Genomic DNA, 25,205 nt, shown 5'->3' on the forward strand with positions numbered 1-25,205 from the left:
AGCTCTTTTGTAATACAGAACAGATAGGATTAGTAAAGGTGCAATTAATATATTTTGATCTCTATTTCCTATGCCTAAGCTCTCTGACACTGCAATATCTATACTGCCATCTGACAAGTATCCCTCATTGATAGAACCAATGGCCTCTGACCGAAGGCAAAACATATCTAGGTGCCATGAAAATAGTTGTCCATGTACACTCTTGAAGTGCGTTCTATAAGGCCTTCAACCTCAACAAACTTTAAAAAGCCCATTGTTTTTTTTATGTATTCAAACTGGTAACAAAAAACACAATTTATTCCATAACTAGAGCTCTTTTGTAAAAGGCACGTCCCACAACTCCTAACATTTAGTGATTCAAATAGGTTTCGAAGTGGTTCCAATCATGCTAATCTTTGGAGGTCTGGTGGTTTGGTGATATATCCTAACTTATGAATTGCTTTGTATTCATAAATTCAAGAATTGGCCATAATTCAACAGTGCCTGGCCCAATTTGGCTAGTTATCGAACTTGGCCGAAGACTTATTGGCAAACACATTTTGTTCAAGTTTGGTGAAGGTCGAAAGAGAAATGTTCGACTCAGATTGCGGACAAGATTTGTGACAGACTGACAGACACACAGACAAAAGTAAATCAGTATGTCTCCCACAGCATCAGTGCAAGCACATCTCACCTTACGAATGTATGCACTATAAAGCTGAAATTTCCACATAAAATCATGAACAATAGGGCCATGAATGTCTTTTATTTTTTTACCTGGATCTCAACATGACATACTTCTAACCAAGTTCCACGTAGATCTCTAGAATAAGTCGCATCTGGAGTGTAAAGGTTGGAAATGATTTGACCTAGATCGACCTAGATTCAATCTGGTACAAATTTCATCAAGACACGCATTGTGATTATGTTTTATGCAAATGTCTTCCCAAATTTATGGTTTTACCTAATGAACCTAGGTTTTCACGAACCTAATAAATCTCACAGTGTTAATGATGGGGGGGGGGGGGGGGGCATCCATTAGATTTTAATAAATTTGCTTTTGTTTTTGTTGAGATGTTTAGAGGATACAACGGACACACAACAACTATGCTCAATATAGGGGGTTTTCAGCTGTTCTTTGAGCGAAAGAAGACCCTAGAGTTGGCCCACCTAGATGCATTGTTTAAGGCGATACCCGGCTGCCAACCTGGGTTCAAGAAACCATTCTATTAAGTCGCAAACTGTGATGGCTTGCCCTTCATATAAATGAATTCTACACCCTTGGCAAGTTTCGAACCTAAATCAGTGAGGGGCAACTGATTTGAAGTGCACAATCTAAACCACTCGGCCATGAACTTCTCAGATTTCATAGAGACAATATAATTCTGTTCATCAGGTAGAATATGCTGTCACTTGTGTTAGATGCAGTTCACTCTCATTTAAGCAATATTTCATGTCATTTTCATATATTCTGTTAGAGGTGTATTCAAGCACTACATCTGACATAATAACTCTGCTGTCACAGCTTGATGATAAATTTACAGTTCTTGTAACAAACAGCACAAGGCAGACACAAATTACTGATTTTTTAGTGACAAAGTGTTAAGCGAAATGTACAAAAATTCACGTGTATGTAACATGATGACATTTTAAGTCAGTCAGATGCTTGTATGTTTTATAATTTTAGGACTAATGTTACCATTATACCATACCTTTTTCATTTTTGTGCTCTTAATTATAGTACTGAAATTTAACAATATTTTATGTACAATGTACTTCGGAAATCTTTATCATTTTTATGCTCTTAATTAGGTGTAAAAAAAATTAATTCTGGTAACATTGCTCAAAAAAAAAAATAGAGAAGGTAGGTTGGTATTTATTTTTTTTTGAATTTTTTTTTATTAAGTGGGACTTTTCAGAAATTATTTTATGTCAAAAAAATGAATACAGATAAGGGGTTTATGCCTTTAGAGCAACAGCAAGTTGATTTCTAACATCTCTGACCATGCTTGAAGCATAAAAATGCATTTTTGCAACTTGTTGTTAAATCGAGTCACAAGTCCACTCAAAAACATTACACCTCTCAACATGCTGATGATATGCACAACTACACCTACCACTGATCACTTGTGAGGTCTGGTGAACTTCAGCCCTATGGAATACATCAAGTAGTGTAAACATGGTCAAATGCAAAAATCAAGGACCGTAATTCCAGTGAAAGTCAATGAACCACAACATGCCAATAATATGCACAATTATGCTTGACCACTCCTGTAAGGATTGGTATAATATAACAGAAGTCGCCAAAACATTATAAAATTTTGGCAAATCAAGAGCCATAACTCTGCTAACAAGAACTGTCCGTAAGACAGCCAATGCTCGACTATTTGAATTGTTGTCACAGAAGCAGAAATATTATCCTAAATGTTAAAATATCTATAGTTTCAATCAATTATGCATTAATTTTGGAGATAGTAACTTGCATACAAATCTTTAACCAGAATTCTTTTAAGTTCAAAAGGGGACATAATTTTGCAATATATGTACGAGTAATAAGACTTTATGCTATGACCTATTTTTATAAACCCATAGAAACGTTAGGTTTCAATTCAGTATTTGCATTAGTTTTTTAGATAGTTACTCGCATGCAAAACTTTAACCAGGATTTTTCTAAGTCAAAAAGGGGACATAATTTGCCCAAAATACATGTCAAGAGTTATAGGACTTGATACTGTGAGTTTGTTATTGACCTTCAAAAAGAAAACTGAAGTTTCAAAGCTATATACTTTTAACGGGTTGCTATACTTACTTAAGCAAGGTGTGACGTGGACATTGATGCCAGGGTGACTAGAATAGCTTGGACTACTCTTTGAATACTCGAGCTAAAAATCACCAAACTAAAACATGCCTATGATATGCATAATTAGGCTTGGCAATGATCACTTTTGTGAAGTGTGGTGTAAATCTTCCTGGTGGTGTTGGAGGAGTTGTGTGGTCAAACTTTGTGACAGACAGACAAATGGACAGCAATAAAACAGCACGTCTCCTCTACTACATGTCGGAGACATAATCACCAATGATACCCTCTTTTTCACAAAGCAAACAGCACTTTTTTAAAAATCCCAGTAACATCCAAACGTATCATGCTTGTAACTATCACACATGAAAATAGGTAACTTCTCTTTACTGTAATTTTATTCATTTTTAAATTAATTTTGCACATAATTTATGTCTAATAAAGTTCAGAATGTATAAATGTAGAACTGTTGCTTCCTGATCTTGTCTACGCTGTCCCTGATGGCCTGTAAAATAGAAATAAAAACATCATTTGTAACAAAGCCGGCCTAAAAACAATAACGATTCCAACATGGTATGACACAGGGCACCTAAAACGCCTCACAGAACCAAAAAACAAGAGGACCATGATGGTCCTGAATCGCTCACCTCTTCCCACATGACCCAGTTTTGAGTATGACGTCGTTTTTTCTATTATTTGACATAGTGACCTAGTTTTTGAGCTCATGTGACCCAGTTTTGAACTTGACCTAGATATTATCACGATAAAAATTCTGACCAATTTTCATGAAGATCCATTGAAAAATATGGTCTCTAGAGAGGTCACAAGGTTTTTCTATTATTTGACCAATGGACCTAGTTTTCGAAGGTACGTGACCCTGTTTTGAACTTTACCTAGATATCATCAAGGTGAACATTCTCACTGATTTTCATGAAGATCTCATGAAAAATATGGCCTCTAGAGAGGTCATAAGGTTTTTCTATTTTTATACCTACTGACCTAGTTTTTGACCGCACGTGACCCAGTTTCGAAACTGATCTAGATATCATCAAGGTGAACATTCAGATCAATTTTCATGAAGATCCTTTGAAAAATATGGCCTCTAGAGAGGTCAAAAGATTTAAATAATTTTAGACCTACTGACCTAGTTTTTGACCACAGTTGACCCAGTTTCAAACTTGACCTAGATAACATCAAGATGAACATTCAGACCAACTTTCGTACAGATCCCATGAAAAGTATGGCCTTTAGAGAAGTCACAAGGTTTTTCTATTTTTAGACCTACTGACCTAGTTTTTGACCGCACATGACCCTGTTTCGAACCTGACCTAGATATCATCAAGATGAACATTCAGACCAATTTTCATACAGATCCAATGAAAAATATGGCCTTTAGAGAGGTCACAAGGTTTTTCTATTATTTGACCTACTGACCTAGTTTTTGATGGCTCGTGACCCACTTTCGAACTTGACCTAGATATCATCAAGATGAACATTCAGATTAACTTTCATACAGATCCAATGAAAAATATGGCCTCTAGAGAGGTCACAAGGTTTTTCTATTATTTGACCTACTGACCTAGTTTTTGATGGCACATGACCCACTTTTGAACTTGACTGAGATATCATTAAGGTGAACGTTCTGACCAATTTTCATGAAGATGTCATGAAATATATGGCCTCTAGGGAGGTCACAAGGTTTTTCTATTTTAAGACCTACTGACCTAGATTTTGACAGCACGTGACCCAGTTTCGAACTTGACCTAGATATCATCAAGATGAACATTCAGACCAACTTTCATACAGATCCCATGAAAAATATGGCCTTTAGAGAGGTCACAAGGTTTTTCTATTATTTGACCTACTGACCTAGTTTTTGAAGGCACGTGACCGAGTTTCAAACCTGACCTAGATATCATCAAGGTGAACATTCTGACCAATTTTTATGGAGATCCATTCACAAGTATGGCCTCTAGAGAGGTCACTAGGTTTTTCTATTTTTAGACCTACTGACCTAGTTTTTGATGGCACATGACCCTGTTTCGAACCTGACCTAGATATCATCAAGATGAACATTCAGACCAATTTTCATACAGATCCAATGAAAAATATGGCCTTTAGAGAGGTCACAATGTTTTTCTATTATTTGACCTACTGACCTAGTTTTTGATGGTACGTGACCCACTTTCGAACCTGACCTAGATATCATCAAGATGAACATTCAGATTAACTTTCATACAGATCCAATGAAAAATATGGCCTCTAGAGAGGTCACAAGGTTTTTCTATTATTTGACCTACTGACCTAGTTTTTGATGGCACGTGACCCACTTTCGAACTTGACCTAGATATCATCTAGATGAACATTCAGACCAACTTTCATACAGATCCCATGAAAAATATGGCCTTTAGAGAGGTCACAAGGTTTTTCTATTATTTGACCTACTGACCTAGTTTTTGATGGCACGTGACCCAGTTTCGAACTTGACCTAGATATCATCAAGGTGAACATTCTGACCAATTTTCATGATGATCTTGTGAAATATATGGCCTCTAGAGAGGTCACAAGGTTTTTCTATTTTTAGACCTACTGACCTAGTTTTTGAAGGCACGTGACCCAGTTTCGAACTTGACCTAGATATCATCAAGGCGAACATTCTGACCATTTTTCATGAAGATCTTGTGAAATATATGGCCTCTAGAGAGGTCACAAGGTTTTTCTATTTTTAGACCTACTGACCTAGTTTTTGACTGCACGTGACCCAGTTTCGAACTTGACCTAGATATCATCAAGATGAACATTCTGACCAACTTTCATTAAGATCCCATGAAAAATGTGACCTCTAGAGTGGTCACAAGCAAAAGTTTACTGACGCACGCACGGATGCACGAACGGACGGACGACGGACACCACGCGATCACAAAAGCTCACCTTGTCACTTTGTGACAGGTGAGCTAAAAAGTCAACAATATGGCTGCCATTACAGAAACCAGATTTAGAATGTGTCTGTAGGACAAAGGGTGTGCCCCTACTGGTATACCGTAGATACCCATGTATAATGTGCAGTTTTTTTACCCCCGGGACCACCCCCGAATCGTGGGTGCGCATAATACAAAGGTATAGACAATTTTCCAACTTCAAAACAAGTTTGTTACCGATTTTCGCCATTTTGTTAAAGGGAAACTACTCCCCGCGCTTACTGTCACCGCTAAAATCTAAGATTGCCGTTACGTTCCGTAAAAGATCGAATGGTTTATTTTTCTTTCACACAATATTAATTTCATATAAATTTAAAAGTATTTTGATGAAAGAAATGTTAATAAATCACAAAAATTATGATACTAATTAAAGATCGAGAATTATCTTTAACCGAGATCAAACTGTGAACAACATAATTGACACGAGGTGACACGTTAATTGCTGGTAATTACTGGCTATTTGATCGTGACAAAAAGACCATCACACCTTTTGTTATCGGTCTGAATTGAGAAGCTCATGTCATTTTACAAGATATCATTTACATCAAATACTTTTTGAGACAGGCACATCATTAGGTGAAAATGTGCATATTTGACTATTTTAGGGACCATAACTTTAGAAATAGGATGTTGGGCCAGACGGAAAACAGGAGGTGCACAAGTTCATATCATGATAAAGACTCCTGCAAGGTTTCATCAATTTATATATATATATATATTTTTTTTTTTTTTTTGGATTTAACGTCGCACCGACACATGATAGGTCATATGGTGACTTTCCAGCTTTAATGGTGGAGGAAGACCCATGCATTATTTCATCACGAGCGGGCACCTGGGTAGAACCACCGTCCTTCCGTAAGCCAGCTGGATGGCTTCCTCACATGAAGAATTCAACGCCCCGAGTGAGGCTCGAACCCACATCAATGAGGGGCAAGTGATTTGAAGTCAGCGACTTTAACCACTCGCCCTAAGAGGCCCCTTCATCAATTTATATGAAATACTTTTTGAGCTAGGCGTGTCACAAGGTAAAGTGTATTTTTGACTATTTCAGAGGCCACAACTACGGAAAAGGGGGGAGGCGGAGCCAGATAACAAGAGCTGTCCATAAGACAGCACATTCAACTTTTCTCAGTGCTTGACGCTGAATTAGACCTTTGCCAGTAAAAACTTTATAAAACTTTAACAAAACAAGAGGACCATGATGGTCCTGAATCGCTCACCCCTTCCCACATGACCCAGTTCTGAGTATGACGTCGTTTTTTTTATTATTTGACATAGTGACCTAGTTTTTGAGCTCATGTGACCCAGTTTTGAACTTGACCTAGATATTATCAAGATAAAAATTCTGTCCAATTTTCATGAAGATCCATTGAAAAATATGGTCTCTAGAGAGGTCACAAGTGACCCTGTTTTGAACTTTACCTAGATATCATCAAGGTGAACATTCTCACTAATTTTCATGAAGATCTCATGAAAAATATGGCCTCTAGAGAGGTCACAAGGTTTTTCTATTTTTATACCTACTGGCCTAGTTTTTGACCACACGTGACCCAGTTTTGAAACTCATCTAGATATCATCAAGGTGAACATTCAGATCAATTTTCATGAAGATTCATTGAAAAATATGGCCTCTAGAGAGGTCAAAAGATTTTAATAATTTTAGACCTACTGACCTAGTTTTTGACCACAGTTGACCCAGTTTCAAACTTGACCTAGATATCATCAAGATGAACATTCAGACTGACTTTAATGCAGATCCCATGAAAAATATGGCCTCTAGAGAGGTCACAAGATTTTTCTATTATTTGACCTACTGACCTAGTTTTTGATGGCATGAGACCCAGTTTCAAACTTGACCTAGATATCATCAAGGTGAACATTCTGACCAATTTTCATGAAGATCTCATGAAATATATGGCCTCTAGAGAGGTCAGAAGGTTTTTCTATTTTTATACCTATTGACCTAGTTTTTGACCGCATGTGACCCAGTTTCGAACTTGACCTAGATATCATCAAGATTAACATTCAGACCAACTTTCATACAGATCCCATGAAAAATATGGCCTTTAAAAAGGTCACAAGGTTTTTCTATTATTTGACCTACTGACCTAGTTTTTGATGGCACGTGACCCAGTTTCGAACTTTACCTAGATATCATCAAGATGAACGTTCTGACCAATTATCATGAAGATCTTGTGAAATATATGGCCTCTAGAGAGGTCACAAGGTTTTTCTATTTTTAGACCTTCTGACCTATTTTTTGAAGGCAGGTGACCCAGTTTCGAACTTGACCTAGATATCATCAAGATGAACATTCTGACCAATTTTCATGAAGATCTTGTGAAATATATGGCCTCTAGAGAGGTCACAAGGTTTTTCTATTTTTAGACGTACTGACCTAGTTTTTGATGGCACGTGACTCACTTTCGAACCTGACTTAGATATTATCAAGGTGAACATTCTGACCAATTTTCATGAAGATCTTTTGTAATATATGGCCTCTAGAGAGGTCACAATGTTTTTCTATTTTTAGACCTACTGACCTAGTTTTTGACCGCAGTTGACCCAGTTTCGAACTTGACCTAGATATCATCAAGGTGAACATTCTGACCAATTTTCATAAAGACCCCATGAAAAATGTGACCTCTAGAGTGGTCACAAGCAAAAGTTTACGCATGGACGCATGCACGCACGGACGGACGACGGACGCTGCGTGATCACAAAAGCTCACCTTGACACTTTGTGACAGGTGAGCTAAAAATTCTAAGGGATATAACTCTGTCAAAATTCAAATCAGAGTTATAGGGATTGTTTCTCCTCGTGTAGACTTTGATAGTAAAGAACTATTTTAAGTTTCAAGTCAATAGCTTTGATAGTAACAGAGATATTTGACTTTATCAAAAACTTTAACCAACGGTGACGCCGGGGCAAGTGCAATAGCTCTATTTTTCAAATTTTTCAGGAGGTGCGCAAGTTCATATCATAATAAAGACTCCTGCAAGGTTTCATCAATTTATATGAAATACTTTTTGAGCTAGGCGGGTCACAAGATGAAAATGTGCATTTTTGACTACTTGAGTGGCCATAACTCTAGAAATAGGGGGTAAAGCCAGACAAAAACCAGGAGGTGCACAAGTTCATATCAATAAGACTCATGCAAGGTTTCATCAATTTATATCAAATGCTTTTTAGCTAGGCACGTCATAAGGTGAAAATGTGCATTTTTGACTATTTCAGGGGCCGTAACTCTGGAAATAGGGGGCGAAGCCAGACTGAAAATAGGAGGTGCACAAGTTCATATCATGATTAAGACTCATGCAAGGTTTCATCAATTTATATCAAATACTTTTGAGCTAGGTGCATCACAAAAATGTTTCCGACACAGACAAGACCAAATCTATATGCCCCCTCCACTGCTGTATAATATTCCTGGTATGTTTCACAACATTAGGTCAAATATGTTTTATGATTCATGTGATTTTTATGCCCTTTTATGCATATTTTTGATTAAGTGAAAGTGTGTGGGGGGGGGGGGTGACCAGGGCAGTGGGGGTGACCGGGTGTGGGTACACAACTTCACATGTTGATAATAAATGTTCACTGAAAAAAAAGGAAAGAAGTTTAACGAAATTCTACTAATTGGTTAGTTTGTTATGTACAAATATGTAGATTTTTTAAACAATTAAAGGGAAATAACTCTAAGTTACTAAAGAGATCATGATAGAATTGTGTGTGCACTACGACATTATGGGGATCTAAATTCAATATAAGTTTCGGAGTTCTAAGTAAAATATGTCACAAGTTATGAAGCAGAAATTGCCATATTTATAGTACCCTATATAGTTAACACTAGAAACTTCTAAGGGCCATAACTCTGGTGTTACTTTGGCAATCTGACTGAAACTTGACGGGCCACATTTCCCTTTAGTGGTGAACATGTATATGAAGTCTAAGTTACTTCCTAGATATGGCTCCAGACAGAGGAACAGACGGACAGAAGGACAGACGGACTATGCCAAACCTATATCCATCCGCCTTTGGCGGGGGAAAAAAAGTAGATGCTAATGTTATGAAAAACTTCAATGTTTTATTACTAGTGACAAGTACAAAGAAACTAATGTTAAAACAGCAATTTTTTTGGTCATTTTGGCAAAAGGTCTGGTATCAACTGAATTGGAAAAAATCGCTGCATTTTTTTTTGTCAATTTGGAAATTGTTGGTGTCATTCTGTTTTTCTAATCAACTGTAATAAAAGCCCCAGATGGGCCTGTACTTATCATTAAAATTGCAAGCAATCATTAATATTTATTAGGATCTGTTTTGCATACAAGTCAATAAATTACCAAACCACTTAACAATTTCACCATTTTCCTTTGCCTTTTGGGGAATTTTTTAATGGAAACTGGAAGAGAAAAATCATTTTTTAATTTGGGAAAAGGTCCTTTTACCAGAACTTTATAAAGAAGGAAAAAAATTGCTGGTTGACTTAAACTTACTTTGCCCATTCAACATTCAGGATAAGATGATCGTATCCAAATCCTGACACACCAGCTATAGCACGTGCAGCATCTTCCCTTCTATGGAAATTGATGAAAGCAAAGCCCTGCAAAAAATGTACAACACATGTTTACAACCAGTATATTACCATTCTATAAGATTTTTAACTATGCAGTCTACTGAAACATTATCTGCACTGAAGTAAATGAAGAATGATCAGTTTCTGAAAAACATTTAGAATTTAGAAGTGTTTCTATCATGACTGCACCATTGTTGTTAAACATTACCCTGCTAAATCTCTATAATGAACTTGTCCATTTTTCAATTTTGACAGTACCATTAACTGTTAAAAGGGGTGCATACCAAAAAGATACTGACTGAATGGCGAACAGTGCAGGTCATGATCAGACTGCAGGCTGATCATAATCTGTACTGGTCACAAAGGCAGAATCAGTCGTGTCCAGCATGATAAAGGTTAAACCTTCTAAGAAATCCAACACAATTACCAGTACAGAAGACCCAAAAGCCTACAACAAAGCTCAAACCAAATTCTATTCACTGATAAAAAATAGCAAACCTTTGACTGTCCAGTGTTTTTATCTTTTGCCAAATAAATTCTCTGTATTGGTCCAAATGGCCTGAACAACTCCTGCAGATCTGATTCACGTGTGTCTTCTGACAGGTTTGTAACTCTTATAGTTGCTGACTCATCTGTGTGGTAAAATAAACTGTTTCAAAATAATTCAAACCATGCTTCCTATGAATCCATTTAATCTCAGTGGCATAATGTATCATAGTTTGGGTTAAATAAGCTAGACTGCGCACATGAGAATTCCTATGAATCCATTTAATCTCAGTGGCATAATGTATCATAGTTTGGGTTAAATCAGCCAGACTGCGCACATGAGAATTCCTATGAATCCATTTAATCTCAGTGGCATAATGTATCATAGTTTGGGTTAAATCAGCTAGACTGCGCACATGAGAATTCCTATGAATCCATTTAATCTCAGTGGAATAATGTATCATAGTTTGGGTTAAATCAGCCAGACTGCACACATGAGAATTCATGGATTTCAAATCTTTCAAATCAAAACAACAGAGAATTTGTTTCTTTGGAGTTCTAATCTTGAACTGAATGTCACCACTAAATTCAAGGAATGTTAGTCCCCATTCAAGGTTTTATATAACTAACAGACCTGTTCTGATGACTGCCTTATTTCGGTGACTTTTATCTTAAGTACATTGACTTTTCTTTAAAGTTCCAGCAAGCTTGAATTTATCTCAACCAGTTTAAACAAATATACTTCTTATTAACTAATTCAGCTTTTAAACTGATTAAACAAGTTACAAACATCATACATGAACAAATAACGTATTTGTGAAAACGAAAGTTGAATATTTTGAAAACGTAAGTAGAATTTAGTCCATTGACCCCCTAATTACAATCCCAACCTGGTCTTATTATAAGCTACATGTACCTATAGGCCAAGTTTCATTTGAATATCTCACCCTAAACCAAAGCGTTTGAAGGGCACCCAAATTTTTTGCTGATTTCAGCAAATTAAAAAATTTAAAAAATTTAGTAACTGTGACCTTGACCTTGGAAACATGCAAATTCGGAGAATTTATACCACCGCCAAATAAGTTGTTTTGTGAAGGAGGGGACTGTATTTTGTAAGATGTTCAATTTCCAGATACACACTGTTTGTTGGTTTCTATTATTTATGAAATCAAAGGGAAAAGTTTTGCCCTATAGTGATCTTATTTTCCTTAAGTTTCATGAAGATAATAATTGATTTATAGGTAACTTAGTTTTGTGGGGATTTATGAATTTTAAAACAATAGAAAGGGCAATAACTCTGCAATTACTGAAGAGATCCTGATGAAAGATATGCATGCACAACTTCCCTATGGTGATCTATATTTGCTGCTTTTACTGTGTCAACGGGAAAAATACTGTATGTCAGCAAAGGTCTTGACACTGCCCATCCACCAATCCATCCATCCAACCACAAAATGAAATCTCTAATCTAATAACTAGGTTTTCAACTTTGAAAAACCTGGCTAAGAAGAAATACTTTACTTTTCTGCTTTTTGGTTTACCGTAAGTTACTGTAGGCTTACTTATTTTAGCGGTGTACTAATAACAGTGCTTTTAGCGCTGTCGCACGTGCGCTAATTCATGTCCGCGCATTAATTTGTCCAAGCATTTCCATGTACATTTTCATTTCATGATGTTTTCTTCGAACTTTTACAAATAAATACTCTTGAGAGTTTGCACTAGTTACACTGCTTGCTACTATTTTAAGGTTCGTATGATATTCCTGTTTATTATTCATATTAATTTATTATTTTAGATATGTGATCATGCAAAATAAAATATTTAAGCTTGTAGTTTGTGTTTTTTGTCATTTGATCAAGTTGTTATCGATTTCCGTATCACCTTCGGGCATGTCCGTTGTTGCAGTCGCTCGTTTACGGAAAGGTGTGAACGTTTGTATTAAGACACAATGCATGTAGGACAAAGGGGATTCAATGATTAAAATGTGTGATAATCTCGTTTTATTTCAGCAATTATAACTAGTATACAGAATATAAAACACGCAGTATCGTTGTAAAAATACAAGTATCATCACTATCTTAAAGTCATACTTGGTACATTTTTTAAAGTTTTTAGCTAACGGATTTTTTACGATTGCGTCCATTAGACTTATAAGGCGCCACCCTGTCATGATTGATTATTTTTTTCACATTTCTGTTTGCATCAACCAGAATGAAAACTGAATGTTATTAGACTTTAATCAATTATCAGATATTTAATAGTAGTAACTAGTATTCACAATACTTTCACAGACCTATTATCGCATTTCCGAAAGATTTACGGTATAACACTTAAAGGTCCATTACTAAGGGAATGTGAGTTGGCAATTTTTTTCATAGCCAGTGCATAGACTTCTGCAAGACACTAAATAATGAAGATTGGCAGGTCAAAATTTACAGAAGGTCTTTGGAACTCAAAGAAATGTATGTGTATTATGTTGAAATTTCAATGAATCGACAGAATGACCCCCCAGGTCTTTTTAACTTTCTTCATACTTCATAGAAAAATAATTGTACATATACTGCGATTTATTTCGAATTTCTACATACCAACTTTCATTTTCCAATAAAATGAAATAGTTTCTGTGCTTTTTAAAAGAAATTAAAATGTTCACTTTCCTTAGTATTGGACCTTTAAGTAAATAATTTCAAATAAATCGTACTTTCTTTAGTGAAAAAAGTTGATTCCATAATCAGTATGACGTATAATTACAGCAGAAAAACATTACGTAAAAATTACCGACGGTTAAGCTTATTTCCGAAAATCTTCGTGAATCTCCGTAAATCTCGGACAGTGCTAAAATTAGCGGTCTCGCGAGAGCGCTAATTCACGTCCACGCATTAATTAGATATTTCACCAAAAATTGTGTTTGCGCTAAATTTTTGCCGCGCTAATAAATGTACGCCTACAGTACTTAATAGGGGGAAAAATCTCTTCATCGGACAATTTTTCCTGTTTTATATTTGTCATTCTGTCTGAAATATAATCAAAGCTATGTGAACATTTACTTGTATACAACAAGTTCACATTTATCTCAAATGTCCAGTAATTATAAGTTACTTTCTTTAAAATGCCAACATACAACATGACAATCACAGCTTGTATCATACTGTATTTACCTCTACTAGACTTCATGGTCTCACCACGACCTTTAGCTGCACCATCTCTCATGCTTGGTGGCACATATTTACCACCAGGTTTATTTGCAGCCGCAGGTGCAGCCGCCGCCGCCGCTGCTACCGGGGTTCCCGCCTCATCTGGCTTTTTCTTATCTCCTTCCAATGTCTCCTGTCAAATTATAAATACCTATGCTCATGAAATTCCACCGTCTCACTTACATTTTACAGTATTTATATTTATAGATAAAAAGCACTACAGACAAAAATTTAGCACACCAACTCTGTAGCGATGTTGTGATTGAACAAAAAAATAACAAGAGTGCCAGAATGTGGCATCATCTAGTGGTCCTCTACCAAGATTGTTCAAATTATCCCCCTGGGGTCATAATATACGCCCGTCAAATAGATGTTACAGTAAAACATATTCTGTATAAGTTTAACAGACAGTAAGCCATTACAATGACATATCCAATTCTAACAACCAGGTTAAAACGTTTCAAGAATAAGCTTTTTTAAAAGCAGCAACAAGGAGAAGTAAGTTTTGTTTTTCTAAGTCCACAAAAAAACTCCTTACAAGGTAGAGATACCTTAAAATACCTAAAATTTGAAAGTAACATCTATGTCGTACCACAGAAAAGTGGTCTTGATTTTTCCCTACAGTCAATTATAAACAAGAGGGCCCTGATGGCCCTATATCGCTCAACTGAGTTTAGTTGTTTGTAATCCCACTTTGATCAAGGGACCCAGAAAATCAATAGGGGTCATCCACTCTACATGTCCAATCATTCTATGAAGTTTCAACATTTTGGGTCAAGTGGTTCTCAAGTTATTGATCAGAAATGGTTTTCCATGTTCAGGCCCCTTTGACCTTGACCTTTGATCTAGTAGACCTAAAACTAATGATTACCTGAAGGGGAGCAAGAGTATCCTTCTATGGACATTCAGACAAAAGTGATAACCTGAAGGGGAGCAAGAGTATCTTCTATGGACATTCAGACAACAGTGAATACCTGAAGGGGAGCAAGAGTATCCTTGTATGGATATTCAGACAAAAGTGATTACCTGAAGGGGAGCAAAAGTATCCTTGTATGGATATTCAGACAAAAGTGACTACCTGAAGGGGAGCAAGAGTATCCTTGTATGTGATTACCTGAGGGGGAGCAAGAGTATTCTTCTATGGACATTCAGACAAAAGTGATTACCTGAAGGGGAGCAAGAGTATCCTTGTAGGGACATTTAGTAGTCCAATGGTCACCTTTACAGATACGACATGACACTAACTTCTGGGTCTTCAACTTTGCCAGTGGATCTTCCTCTGGTTCCTGGTTCTTGTTCTGTAACAAGGAAAGAAAAAAATTAATGCTGAGATCATGGAATGAAATATTCTAAATACTGAACAAGAGCTGTCCATAAGACAGCATACTCGACTTTTCTCAGCGCTTGACTCTGAATTTGAGCTATGCCAGTAAAAACTTTATAAAACTTTAACCAAAAAATTCTAAGTTAAAAAGGGGCATGACCCTGCCAAAATTCAAATCAGATTTATGGGGATTGTTTCTCCTGGTGCAGACTTTGATAGTAAATAACTATTTTAAGTTTCAAGTCAAAAGCTTTGATAGTAACACAGATACTTTACTTTATCAAAAACTTCAACCAAAAAATTCTAAGTTAATAATGGCACAACTATGTCAAAATTCAAATCAGACTTATGGGGATTGTTTCTCCTAGTGTAGACTTTGATAGTATATAACTATCTTAAGTTTCAAGTCAAAAGCTTTGATAGTAACAGAGATATCTGACTTTATCAAAAACTTTAACTAACGTCTATGGCGATGCTGAGGCTAGTGCAATAGCTCTACTTTTTCTTCGAAAAGTCGAGCTAAAAAATGGTTCTTATTTTACCATTTAGAACCAACCATTTTTTTATACTGAGATAATAGTTCTAGTTTTATAACATGGAACTAAATATTTCATATACTATGAAAATGGTTCCCACTAATTTTGTAAGGGGAACTCAAACATAATATATACTGAACAAGAAACGCAGCAATGCCACGAAACCAGGCTTTCAACACTTTTCATAAGAATAAAAAAAGTATACTCAATCACAGTTCACCACTTTAAAGCACAACCCTAACCCTAACCCTATTTTTAGTAACAATGACCTTGACCTTGATCCCAGAAACCCCAAAATCAATCCCAAGCTACAACTTTATATAAGTTTTCTATACACCAAGTTTCACCATGAAAGCTCATTCCTAAGTTAAGTTATTGACCGGAAACCCTTTTTCTATTTTAAGTAACAGTGACCTTGACCTTGACCCCAGAAACCCCAAAATCAATCCCAGCCTTTGTCTTGATATAAGTTACATACATACCAAGTTTTATTCAAATACCTTTACCGAAACAAAAGTTATTGACCGGAAACACCAGTTTGACGCCGCCGCCCGCCCATCCGACCAACGACATACCCCAATCTAATAACTCAGGTTATACTGAATCACAGTGCACCACTTTAAAGCACAACCCTAACCCTAACCTAACCCTATTTTTAGTAACAATGACCTTGACCTTGATCCCAGAAACTCCAAAATCAATCCCAAGCTACAACTTTATATAAGTTTTCTATACACCAAGTTTCACCATGATAGCTCATTCCTAAGTTAAGTTATTGACAGGAAACCCTTTTTCTATTTTAAGTAACAGTGAACTTGACCTTGAACCTAGAAACCCCAAAATCAATCCCAGCCTTTGTCTTGATATAAGCTACATACATACCAAGTTTTATTCAAATATCTTTACTGAAACAAAAGTTATTGACCGGAAACACCAGTTTGACGCTGCCACCCGCCCATCCGCCCCCCCCCCACCCGACCAACGACATACCCCAATCTAATAACTCACCTGGTTAAAAATAGTTCTTGTCTGTAAAAGGCACCCAGACATTTTATATACTGAGAAATGGTTCTTGTCTGTAAAAGGCACCCAGACATTTTATATACTGAGAAATGGTTCTTGTCTGTTTTACCTCTTTATTGAGAATGATTTGCATGTTGATCTCCTCCACCTGTACGATTGTGTTGGCAGGGTTTGGACCAGGTGGATCATTTTCTGCAGCACCAAACTTCCTCCAGTTCTAAATTATGAACATATATTAACAATATAATACCTAAGAAATAACATTACTGTAATAAAAAATATCATTATCAATGAATTCAGGCAATAATATTCATACATTTTTGTTCAAAGGATACACTTGACATGAAAATTCACTTTTCTCAGTTTCTTTATCAGAAGTACATTCTTGCACCAATAAAACTTAAAATTTATACATACAGGTCCTGAAAACAGAACATGCTATGTAACTTCAAATTAAAGTTCAAATGATCAATCAAAAGAAAAATATTTCAGACTAATATCTAAAGTATCATAATTTAATTCAGCTAATAATTTCCCTGGTATATTTAGAATATGTATGATGTGCACCTGAAACATCAAGAGAAACAATACCTTTCTCCTTGCTATTGTTTTGGCTGCTTTTCTTTTCTCAACTTTGTAAGTCTTAACCACCTGAAAATGAAATTTGTAGTAACTTTTTACCATTCATGTCTTACTTTCATGATACTTTTATGTAGATGTAAAAAAATTGTTTGTTCATGAGGCCAAACACACAAAAACATTTACTCAAGTTGACACCATTGCTTAAACTGATTTGTCAGTACCATAAAGTCTTCATATCACTCACTGGACACACATTTATAATCAACCTTTCATTCACATGATTGTCTTGTACTGTTGGGTTAAAGTAAGAAGGTATTAAATGCCTCCATAACTATCTGCTATGTAAAAATAACAATTTAAAACATGTTTTTATCAGCATTTCTAGCCTTTAGTTCTTGCAAGATTACCCTTGTCTTGAAGGTCTGTGTTAGGCAATCAAAAAATACCAAAAAAATATTGGGTTGACCATAATGCAATGAAACCATGGTCATGTGACTGAGACACATGATAACAAGAGCACCGCCTTGCGGGTGCTGACGCTCATCTGATTTTTTTTGTGTAATAGAAATATTGTCCTACCCATGATTTTCTAAGTCCAAAAAGGGCCATCATTCTTGCAAAAAGCAGGATAGAGTTATGTTTCTTGATGTACAGTGTCCACTTATGATGGTGAAAAACTGTTGCAAGTTTTGAAGCAATAGCTTTGATAGTTTATGAGAAAAGTTGACTTAAACATAATACTCAACCAAGAAAATGATTTTCTAAGTCCAAAAGGGGCAATAATTATTGCAAAAAGCAGGATGGAGTTATGTTGCTTGCTGTACAGGGTCAGCTTATGATGGTGAACAAGTGTTGCAAGTTTCAAAGCAATAGCTTTGACAGTTTAAGAGAAAAAGTTGACCTAAACATAAAACTTAACCAAGAAATCTGATATTTTCTAAGTCCAAAAGGGGCCATAAATCTTGCAAAAAGCAGGACAGAGTTATGTTTCTTACTGTACAGGGTCAACTTATGATGGTGAACAAGTATTCCAAGTTTTAAAGCAATAGCTTTGATAGTTTAGGATAAAAGCTGACCTAAACATAAAACTTAACCAAGAAAACTGATTTTCTAAGTCCAAAAGGGGCAATAAATCTTGCAAAAAGCAAGATGGAGTTATGTTTCTTGATGTACAGGGTCTGCTTATGATGGTGAACAAGTATTCCAAGTTTCAAAGCAATAGCTTTGATAGTTTAGGAGAAAAGTTGACCTAAACATAAAACTTAACCAAGAAATCTGATATTTTCTAAGTACAAAAGGGGCCATAAATCTTGCAAAAAGCAAAATGGAGTTATGTTTCTTGCTATACAGGGTCAGCTTATGATGGTGAACAAGTATTCCAAGTTTCAAAGCAATAGCTTTGATAGTTTAGGAGAAAAGCTGACCTAAACATAAAACTTAACCAGGCAACGCCGACGCAGACGCCGACAACCGCTCAAGTGATGACAACAACTCATCATTTTTTTTCAAAAAATCAGATGAGCTAAAAATGCTAATACTGCATAGGTAGACACCAGGAAATACCTACTTCCATTTTCATTTTACTGAACAGCTTCCACACAATATTTGAAGCATATTACACGGCTTAAAATCATCCGCAGATATTCATCTTTACAATCAAGCATAAACTACGACATTTGGAAGCTGTCTATTATTTTCAAAGAACAAACCAGTACTGGTTCATATTACAGTAACACTGATTAGACAAAAGCAAGTTAAACCGAAACTGAACAAACAAACTCAACTATGAATGCATAAAAAATCAAGAGATATACATGTATCATTAATGAAGGTAGTGGACCTGTAATGACAATCAGCATTTTCTGTTCCATTGCATATATTCTCTGTATATATACGCGATTTCAGCATTCCCCAGTACCATGGCAAGTCCTGAACTCATAAGTGAGCGAAGCATGCAGAAATGGCATACAACAATACGTGATCACATGGAATTTACTGACTGTCATTACTGGTCCTGTAACTTAAACAGAAATATTAACATTACCTTGACCATTTTACCATCATCATTGTATTTGTACTCTGTGATAGTCTTGATGCTATTCTGTTCATCAAAATCTTCAGTTGCTGGAGGCAGAGAGCCTAGGTTAAAGTAAAATTTAATACTACAATAATAGTCAATAATAGAATTCCTATTTCAAATCCGACTACGAAGTTTTACATTTAGAGAATATTTCTCAAAATTAGAGAACTACAAACTAAGTTGCAAGACTAAAAGACCACTGTCACATAGCCTACAAATAAACATACAAATAGGAACAATATATACGGAATCAGGTAAAAATAGGCAGTGGCTAGTAATACCATAAAAAGCCTAAAATTGTAGTTGCATGTAAGTGATGTACGACTAGACGATCCTATACAGGACAAGCTAATCACTTTCATTTAATCATTTTCAAAAATGTGAGTAATCAAGGGCCATAATTCCAGATGCACTTAGTGCTGAAATCCCCACAACTGTATTTTATTGGTCTGTTTAGATCTACAGTCTAACCTGTACTAACAACGGTCACCTCCGATCAGCAGTCACCTCCGTTCAGCATTCATTTTATGACGCCCCCGACGGATTTTCCTCTTTTTTATCACTTTATTTAGCGGCCACCGAAATTGCCTCCCGTCCGCCGTATCTGACCCCTTTCAGTAGCCATTTTTCTTCCAAAACCAATTATTTTTAGGCGATAATCGACGAAGATACCATTTTTGAGAAGCACGTGATTGCTAAGTTTCGCGTGACTTCACCACAAAAACGACAAAATGACATGAGCTTCTCAATTAAAACTGATAACCAAAGGTGTAATCCCCTTTTTGTTGCTATCAAATGGCTAGTAATTATCGGCAATTAGCATGTCACCTGGTGTCAATTTTGTTGTTCACAGTTTTATCTCGGTTAAAGAAAATACTCGATAACTAATTAGTAGCATAATATTTGTGATTTTTTTATACTTCTGTCATCAAAATATTATTAAATTTATACGAAATTAATTGTGTTTGAGAAAAATATAAACCACTCTATCTTTTACAGAACGTAACGGCAATCATAGATTTTAGCGTAGACAGGAAGCACCGAGAGTAGCTTCCCTTACCAAAATAGCGTAAATTGTAAAAAAACTTGTTTTGAAGTTGGAAAATTGTCTGTAACAATTTTTATTGTAAAAAAACCACGCCAGAGTTTTAGATTGCTAAGAGGACCATTCGTATTGTGAGGCAAATGCACATCATTTTATCCTAGTAAAATAATAATAGAAAGCCGAAAAAGAAATCGGCCTAAAGGCTAAACTGGTCAGAAGTCTGAAAAATACATATACTGGTTGCACCTCCGACCAGCGGTCACCTGGCTTAAGCCGCCAAATTGTCTGCTTCCCCTGGCTGGCTGCTTAAGACAGGTTAGACTGTATATGTAATAAAACAGAAATTACCCAAAAAAAGACACTGGATAGAAACTCTAAACTGAATTGTTATATTTTTTAAAACGATTTGTCCACGTATTTTAATTCTATTTCAATTATGGAATTATTACACTGAAACTTAAAAATCAGGGTTGCAAAAATATGTAACAAAACAGGAAAACTGTTTTAAGTCAGTGCTCATAATAAGAATTTACTAAATTGACAATATTCTGCCAAGTTTGATATTTGAATGATCACCTTGTTTCGTTTTAATCTAACAATAAACTAAAGCTTTCTCAAAAGGTGATTATTACTCCAAGACACTCTCTAAAGGTGATTATTACTGCAAGACACCACTTTGATATAGTTTAAGTAAAATGTTGTGATTATGACCTTTGGCCATCAAAAGTGACCTTGACCTTGAACCTAATGATCTTGGATGTGCACTCTGCAATTCATCCAGATGAAGTTAACAAATTAAGCTAGTTTTATGAAAATCCTTCCAGTGCTTTAGAAGATATGGTGGGACAAAAACTTTAATTCTTTGATCTTTGACCTCAATTGAGACCTTTACCTAGGACTTATTGACCCAGGTTAGGCATTCTGCATGTCATCTGGCTGAGATTACGAGTTGATGCTAGTTTTTAGAAATTTATTTCTCTGGTCTAGAAGCTATGGAGTGAACAAAACTTCATCCTATCTCACCTTTGACCTCCAAGCATGACTTAGACCTTGGACCTAATGACATAGGCTGTGCACTCTGTATCTCTTCAGGTGTATAAACAGGTTCATAACTAATAATAAAAGAAAGAAAAGAAAGAAACAGAAGGAAGAGAAAAGAAAAGATAGAGAAGAGACATTGAAATAAAAAAATGAAAAAGATACATGTAAAAATTACATCAGACTCTAAAAAAATACAAGAATTATAGTGGTGTCCGGTAATATCGCGGGTTCTCTCGTATCGTGGTAATCTCCCTTTGCTGGAAATTCTTCGCCGAGCAGCACCGCAGTGACTTACATTTGTAAACCGGAACCACGAGATTTTGTTTACAAACATTTTTTGCAAAATTCCATCGTAAATGGTAAGTATTACTTAGTTTTATCGCAACCATTCAATATCTCAAAATATGCATCTGTTCATCACCCCTTCCCGCCAAAAATTTTTATTTTAAATTAAACTAAATCCACAACCCGGACAGCTTCAAAAAGTTCGTCTGATGCATTGTTTTTATGAATGAAATTATTGCGGTCACATGATGACGCAAGTAGGCGTGTCCCACAGCTGTCCAAATCAAATACCGCGATATTTGAGAACTATGGGATTGTTAAAGTAGGTCAAGTTAGCCAACATTTTATTGTGTTTTTTACACATTTTCCCCTGGCTGAGAATGAAAGATGATTTGTAAGTTATAACAGACAGTTGGTTTAAAATTTTAATGCAGAAAACAAACTGAAGATCAGACTTTACTGATATGTTATTTATGTTCCAACCATTAGTACCGCGATGCAAGGGAACACCATCCTATATATTTCAAAAACGATTATCTTTATGTTGAAACATTTTTATATAGAATTAATAACGCTCACGTATAATACCAAGTATGATGACAATGATAATTCGGCGTAATATAAGTCTAAACCAAAATGGCGGTTCGATATGCCTCTTTCTCGTAATTCCGAGCCTTCTCATTGATCCGAGCCTTTGGAAAATTTGAACTTGCAGCTATTTCTTGTTTCTAAATTTTATGTATGTTGTGGTAAATCAAATGACAGTTAAACAAAAATAAAAAGAAAATAGTATTACTTGCATTAAAATAGAAATATACACAACAGAAAATTTTGGCACAAAATTTGCTTATCTAAAATCAATGGGGTAATATATAACCTTCTTACAGAAAACAAAAAATTACTTATTTTAAAACTTTTTTGTCCGCAAACACAATAATATATCTGTTCTTAATTTTAAAAAAGAACTTTTTCAAAAAAGGCCTTATTTTTTTTAGAGCCAGCACAAATGATCGCAAGTCTCGGTTCAACGAGAAAGAATCTGGCTGTTTCAGAGGGTTAGGGTCATCATGTGAAAGCCTGGATTATTCATTTACAACAATCCTTAGAACTTTTCTTCATGGGGATTTTTTAAGTTTAGATGTTGGAGTATCAAACTATAGCAGAAACTCTTTTGAAACTTAAAACTGTTACTGACCAGCACTGAAATACCGGTTAAGGGGCTCGGAATAACGAGAAAAGGGCATTCATAATTTTAACATGTCCAAAACATTGCGGAATGATACTAATTTCCCTTGGGTAATGATTACATTTTACTCGGACTTTATCATAGACTCCCTGTGTAAAATCTCAAACTTTCAACTAAAATAAAAGTATTAAATTGATATAATATTTCAATGAAACTTCCAAGTTTTGTTTTTTTGTAGCATCATCTGGGGCATGTGCAGTGAGAAATCTTAATTTGATTTCTAAAATAGTGTGATATTTATTTCTAAAGTCACTATATGTTCATTGTAAAAATACTTTGTTATACCCAAGTGGAAACTGGCAGGTACTCGAAAATGCAGCTGTCTGATTGGTCAATTAGAACCCCTAATGTACTGTGATGTCATGATAAAGTTATGAATACTACGAAATCTGCAACAGGCCTGTAAAAGCGCTATTTTAAGTAAAATACGTAAGTTTACAACACCATTTAAGCATGCACCAACATATATTTGATGGCTTATAAATACTTCCGTAACCCTAGCCTATTCATAGGGTTGTCTAGGAATACGAAACTTCCGTAATCCTAGAATCGGACCGTAATCCTAGCCACTGCCTTTTTTAACCATATTGTTAAATATACTCACCGTCCTCACCGGCTTCAACTTGCTCTGCCCAGCTGATAGGTTTTGTCCTGAAATTGATAATAACAATATTTGTTAATTCTGCGAAAATAATGCGTATAAAACAGAACAATAACGTTAAAATCACAAAGATCTTACTCTTCGATCGCCGGCATGTTTCTGCTTTTTTCCGGTTACTAATAAATCCTGTAATGCGCCGTTACTTTTACTGAGAAATAGGTCGAACACCACTAAATCATACCATCTCTATCTTCCATTACTATCTAACCCTTTACAGTCACGTAGACAATTTCGTGCGCGTCAAGAAATTCGAGCCAAAAAAAAGGGAAAGGAAAATGTATTAATGATATTCTGTGTACATATTTTGCATTAGTTACAAGTTGTGGCAACTGATACCGTCATTTTTGCCAAAATGAAATGGGTAGATGTATTTAATAAGTTAATTGTACACAGTACGGTAAATATTCCTGCAATTACGAAATTTTCAACTGAATATCTATAAAAAGTTTTAATTACTACAAATTATTCTAACGGAAACACTATTTTTGCGTTCAACGTGTTTGATTGGTGGAATTTTCAATATAGCTATATACTGCCCCCGTTTGTAATAGAACCAGAAGTAATTTTTTCGTGTACGTACTTTTTGGCGAGAAAAAAGTACGTGTGTAACTGTTTCATACCGTCGAAAACGAAAGTAACTGGCGTGCTTGCACATGCTTCTTTTATCTAGCTGAAGAACAAAATACCCCTTCAAAAGGTCATATTTTTTCGTCTATAGCTGTACCATGCCTATCAATAACACAAAAATGTTTTAACATGTGGATTTCACTGAACGGCCGAGCCCGAGAAATAAAGACGCGAGGATGGGATTGATAAAATAAATATAATGATGTTATAATAAAGAACAAGGGCAATTATTAATTTGTTTAACATAGTCCCTTATATAGGCCGTTGTCTCGAATTAAAATATGTATATTTTAAATCATTAATTGCATTGAGGAATAATGTTTTACCTAGATCGAACGGTCACTAAAAAAACTGAGCACATAGGTAACAGAAAGTACCAGTCAGCACACAAACATATATTCATGCTAAAAGAACATCCATTTAATAGACTGTTATCATCCGAACGTTTGATACGATTATACACAACAGTAGCCCATAATGATAATGAGTTAAATGGGTTGCGCGCATCTCTGCTGTCCCCACCTTTATTATGATATCTATGGCTGAAACAATGATACGCACTTGATTTGAGACATGTATTTATTTTACGTCAATGCTAACGAGTAAGTACAAACACATTTTCAGAAAAAAAAAACTGAAAACCTAAAACGGAAATAACTGCTTAAGTATAATGTTAATTCAGGGCCTTCCGTACAAGAAAATTCTGCACGTTTTGAACAAAATTTGGTTTAAATTTTCCTATATA

The 25,205-nt window shown here is 35.6% G+C and overlaps 1 protein-coding gene across 1 annotated transcript; it reads right to left on the reverse strand.

The window, feature by feature from the left end:
* Positions 1-3,156: 3,156 nt before the first annotated feature.
* Positions 3,157-24,021, reverse strand: LOC123554745 (eukaryotic translation initiation factor 3 subunit G-like). Its single transcript, XM_045345057.2, has 10 exons — positions 23,912-24,021; positions 23,777-23,823; positions 19,520-19,614; positions 17,485-17,544; positions 17,003-17,110; positions 15,177-15,308; positions 13,975-14,143; positions 10,829-10,962; positions 10,251-10,357; positions 3,157-3,281 (listed from the first exon to the last, which is right to left on the reverse strand). Exons 1-10 carry the CDS (start codon positions 23,926-23,928, stop codon positions 3,263-3,265), a joined length of 888 nt encoding a protein of 295 aa, XP_045200992.2. The 5' UTR covers positions 23,929-24,021; the 3' UTR covers positions 3,157-3,262.
* Positions 24,022-25,205: the final 1,184 nt, after the last annotated feature.

Source organism: Mercenaria mercenaria, chromosome 15 (genome assembly GCF_021730395.1).
Source record: "Mercenaria mercenaria strain notata chromosome 15, MADL_Memer_1, whole genome shotgun sequence".
Taxonomy (NCBI): Eukaryota; Metazoa; Mollusca; class Bivalvia; order Venerida; family Veneridae; genus Mercenaria; species Mercenaria mercenaria.